At 36.6% G+C, this 4,503-nt stretch overlaps 1 protein-coding gene across 1 annotated transcript; it reads left to right on the forward strand.

Annotated features, from left to right (window-relative positions):
* The first annotated feature begins 319 nt into the window (after positions 1–319).
* Positions 320–4,034, forward strand: LOC111274554 (receptor kinase-like protein Xa21). The gene is made up of 2 exons (XM_022859284.2): positions 320–3,385; positions 3,521–4,034. Exons 1-2 carry the CDS (start codon positions 637–639, stop codon positions 3,868–3,870), a joined length of 3,099 nt encoding a protein of 1,032 aa, XP_022715019.2. The 5' UTR covers positions 320–636; the 3' UTR covers positions 3,871–4,034.
* The last annotated feature ends 469 nt before the right edge of the window (positions 4,035–4,503 follow it).

Below are 4,503 nucleotides of genomic sequence, written 5' to 3' on the forward strand. Positions count from 1 at the left end.
AGGGCTGCTTTTTTAATTGTCATACTTTCATTTTCTTGGGCATTTACAAAATTAGCATTTATCATGAATATATCATTTATAATTATTCCGTTATAATTAATTAATATTCAAAATTTAAAATTATGTGAGATTTATTAAAATTTTATATAGAGTTCACATTTATAAGTAGTGGATTTTTATATAAAATTTTAATATTATTAGATAATTATAAGATTATAATAAAAAGAATTATGGTGAATAATCTCATTCTTTCATTGACTTTGACGTTGACTTTGACATTGACTTTGACATTGACTATGACTTTTGAGGGCTGCTTTGCCACGCTTCTATTTCCATTTTATGAGTTCTCAAAATTCCTCCTGGCTCAGACGTCCATAACTCTGAAGTCACATTGTAAATCAAATGAGCAAAGATTGATTGATAACATTAAAATTCAAATAAACTGGTCCCATTGCTCCTTTGAAACTTGTAATGGGCGGTGATGACTTTAGAAAATGTTAGATGTGAGATCTTTGGGCGTCTACCACGGCATAAGTCAACGCCGGGCAAAATCCTGCGGCTAACTGATCATCCTCTAAAAAGTTCTTGAACCGCCCCTTAGTTATTGATTGATTCAGCATTAATCATTTCTGCCTGATGCCAAAGCCGAGATATTCATTTGAAATGAATGCATTGAAACCATTTGTTTCCCACGTTGCTTTTCTCTTATGCTGCACCATGAGTATCGTGTACCTTAATCTGCCATCTGTAATATGTGGCACCATGACCAACTTGAGTGGTAATGAGACAGATCATGTCGCGTTGCTTGCCATCAAGGATAAGATAACTAAGGATCCTATGCAGGTCACAAGGTCATGGAATAAATCTCTCCACTTTTGCCAGTGGAAAGGAGTTTCATGCAGTCTTCGACATCAAAGAGTCACCATCTTGAATTTAAACTCACAAGGTTTGGCAGGATTAATATCTCCTTCAATTGGTAACCTTAGTTTTCTTCGCATTCTTGATCTCTCAAACAATAGTTTCCAAGGGTTAGTTCCTCCAGAAATCAGTCATCTGTTCAGGTTGCAACGGGTAGTTTTGGCAAACAACTCGTTAAGAGGACAAATTCCAGTTAATCTATCCAGTTGTTTCAACTTAAGAATTCTCGAATTGAGTGGAAACAACTTCACTGGTCATATTCCTGCTGAGCTTGGTTCCTTACAACATCTTGTTGAATTTTATGCTGACAGAAACAATTTAAAGGGTGCTATCCCAGATTCTTTTGGAAACATTTCATTACTCAAGTTGCTATCAGTACAATCAAATGAGCTATGGGGAAGAATTCCACAATCAATAGGCCAGCTTAAAAGCTTAAACATTCTTAATGTTGCAGAAAATTTACTATCAGGTTTGATCCCTCCATCCATCTATAATCTTTCGTATCTTACTACTTTGTTTATGCGGGTTAACCAACTTCAAGGAAGCCTTCCCCACAGCGTGGGCCTAACTCTATGTAATATTAAAGTGCTTCGTCTTTCTGCAAACCAATTGACTGGTATCATTCCCGTATCATTATCAAATGCTTCAAACCTCGAAATTCTTGAACTTTCAATTAACAATTTTTTCGGAGGCGTTCCTGATAATTTGGGAAGTCTAAAAAAATTGTCATGGCTAGGTGCTTTTTCTAACAATCTTGGAAAGGAGCAAGCCAATGACCTTAGCTTCATCACCTCTCTGGTAAACTGCAGCCAGTTAAGACGACTGCATCTAGGTGGCAATAACTTTGGGGGGCAAATACCGAGTTCCCTAGCCAATCTTTCAACCAAGCTTCTATATTTTAGCGTAGAAGAGAATCCAATTTCTGGGAAAATTCCCAATGATATTGGGAATCTCATTGGCTTAGAGTCATTATCCATGTATTACAATCAGCTAAGAGGACCCATCCCTGAATCCATTGGTAAGCTTTACAAGCTAATAGAAGCGGGTTTTGGTAAAAATAAATTGTCAGGTGAAATCCCTTCCTCCATTGGAAATCTCACGTTGCTGAGCCAGCTCTGGCTAGAACAGAACAATCTCCAGGGAAGCATACCATCAACTCTTGGAAATTGTAGGAAATTGATTTTTCTACATCTTTATAGCAATGCATTAAATGGAACCATACCTCGAGAAATTCTCAGCCTCTCCTCTTTATCAAGATCTCTGAACTTGGCTCAAAACCGTCTAACTGGTCCTCTTCCTGTGGAAGTGGGAAACTTACAAAATTTAGTTGAACTGAATGTTTCTCACAACGAGTTATCTGGGGAAATTCCAAGTAGCCTTGGCAGTTGTGCAAGATTGCAGCATCTTTATATGGACCATAATTGCTTCACAGGAGAACTTCCAAATTCTTTAATTTCTTTGAGGGGCATTGAAAACATTGATCTTTCACATAATAACTTATCTGGAATAATTCCGAAAGGCTTCGCTACGTTTCCCTTCTTACAGAAATTAAACTTATCTTTCAATGATTTTCATGGAGATGTGCCTGTAGGAAGAATCTTCAGTAATGCAAGCGCAGTTTCGTTGGCTGGCAATGACAAGTTGTGTGGAGGTATCCCAGAATTACAATTGCCATTATGCTTACCCAAAAAGCATAGAGGGAAAAAAATGTCCCTCGCAGTCAAGCTAACAATTTCCCTAATATGTGGACTTTTGGGATTGGTTCTGGTACTTTTTGCTGTGTCATTCTACTGGTGTAAGAAGCAAAGGAAGCGTTCCTCGTCAAAATCTTCGCCTGAGGATCAATTTATAAAGATTTCATTTGGGGACCTTCTCAAGGCAACCGATGGATTTTCTTCAGGCAATTTAATTGGTGGAGGCAGCTTTGGCTCAGTTTATAAAGGGGTTCTCGAAAAAGATCAAACAGCTGTGGCTGTGAAGGTGCTAAATCTACAAAGAAGAGGAGCTTCCAGGAGCTTTTTGGCTGAATGCGAAGCCTTGAGAAACATCAGGCATAGAAATATTGTCAAAATTTTAACTGCATGCTCAAGTGTTGATTACCAAGGTAATGAGTTTAAAGCACTCGTTTACGAGTTCATGCCAAACAAGAGTCTGGAGGCTTGGTTGCATTCATATCTAGAAACAGGGAATGTTGCACATAATGAGGAACCAAGGAGTTTAAGCCTTTGTCAGCGTTTAAATATAATCACTGACGTAGCAGCAGCATTAGATTATCTTCACAACCATTGTGAAATCCCGATTGTACATTGTGATATAAAGCCAAGCAACGTCCTTCTGGATGATGACATGACTGCTCATCTGGGTGATTTTGGCCTCGCAAGGATCATTCCTCAATGCAATCCTCAAGTCATATCAGATCACAATAGTTCAGTTGGACTAACAGGAACTATTGGATATGCTGCACCTGGTAACTAGAATATTATCAGACCCTTTAACCCTTGATTTCCAATTAGCCAAACTCTAATTTGAAAGTAATAAATAATCTCTAGAAAAGGCATTTTAAGCACTTTGACTTTCAAATCAATTTTTTTTTTTTTTACAGAGTATGGCATGGGAAGCATGGCAACTAAAGAGGGTGATGTGTACAGCTTTGGGATCCTCGTGCTGGAAGTATTAACAGGGAAAAGGCCGACTGATGATATGTTCAGGGATGGTTTAAACCTTCACAAGTTAGTGAAGATGTCTTTGCCTGACAAAGTAGAGGAGATCGTTGATCCAACACTTGTTTTGGGAGAAGCAGCAGCAGCAGCGCCTAAAATCTATACGCATGAGTGTCTGATTTCAATACTTAGAATTGGGGAGGCATGCTCAGAGGAATTGCCAAGAGATAGAATGGAAATCCATGCTGCTTGTCATCAACTGCTTAAACTTAAGACCATGGTTTTCCCCTAGATGGGGATACATTCAATTCGTAGACAATAATTAAAGAAGCCAACTTTTTGGAAATTTTAATTTTTTTATCCACTGACAACAATTATTATTAAAGATAATGTAAGAAACTAGATTAAAGCTGCGGCACTTTTTTTCTTTACAATAATATTATGAATATGGGTTGAACAATGCTTGAATTTTTTAATTTTATTTAGATTGAAAATTTTTGTTAATTCTCAGTTTTTCATGTTAAAAAAAAATCAACTCAAACGTAAAATAATAAAAAATAATAATTATCTGGCAACTAGTGTGTCATCATCACGTAAGTAAAAATCATTGTTAAACAAACTAAAATAAAAGCACTCAAACTCACTTCCTCTTTTCATCATCTTCGTAATCAAATCAAAATTCTTCGCAAACAGATCATACTATTTCTAATGTAATTTAGATTCTTGACTATTTCAAGTCTTGCTATGTCACGATCAATTGTAACTTGGTTAGAGTTTTAGCAACTAAGAAAAAAACAGAGAAAAAATTAATAAGACTAAGAAAAGAATAGAGAGAGATTGAGAGGAGGAAATATCTTTTTCATTCATGAAAATCAGTTACAGTCAATAAAATATTTAAATGCAGCTATTATGGAACTATCATGCA

Source organism: Durio zibethinus, chromosome 17 (assembly GCF_047325235.1).
Source record: "Durio zibethinus cultivar Kanyao isolate XHJ-2024 chromosome 17, ASM4732523v1, whole genome shotgun sequence".
Lineage (NCBI taxonomy): Eukaryota > Viridiplantae > Streptophyta > Magnoliopsida > Malvales > Malvaceae > Durio > Durio zibethinus.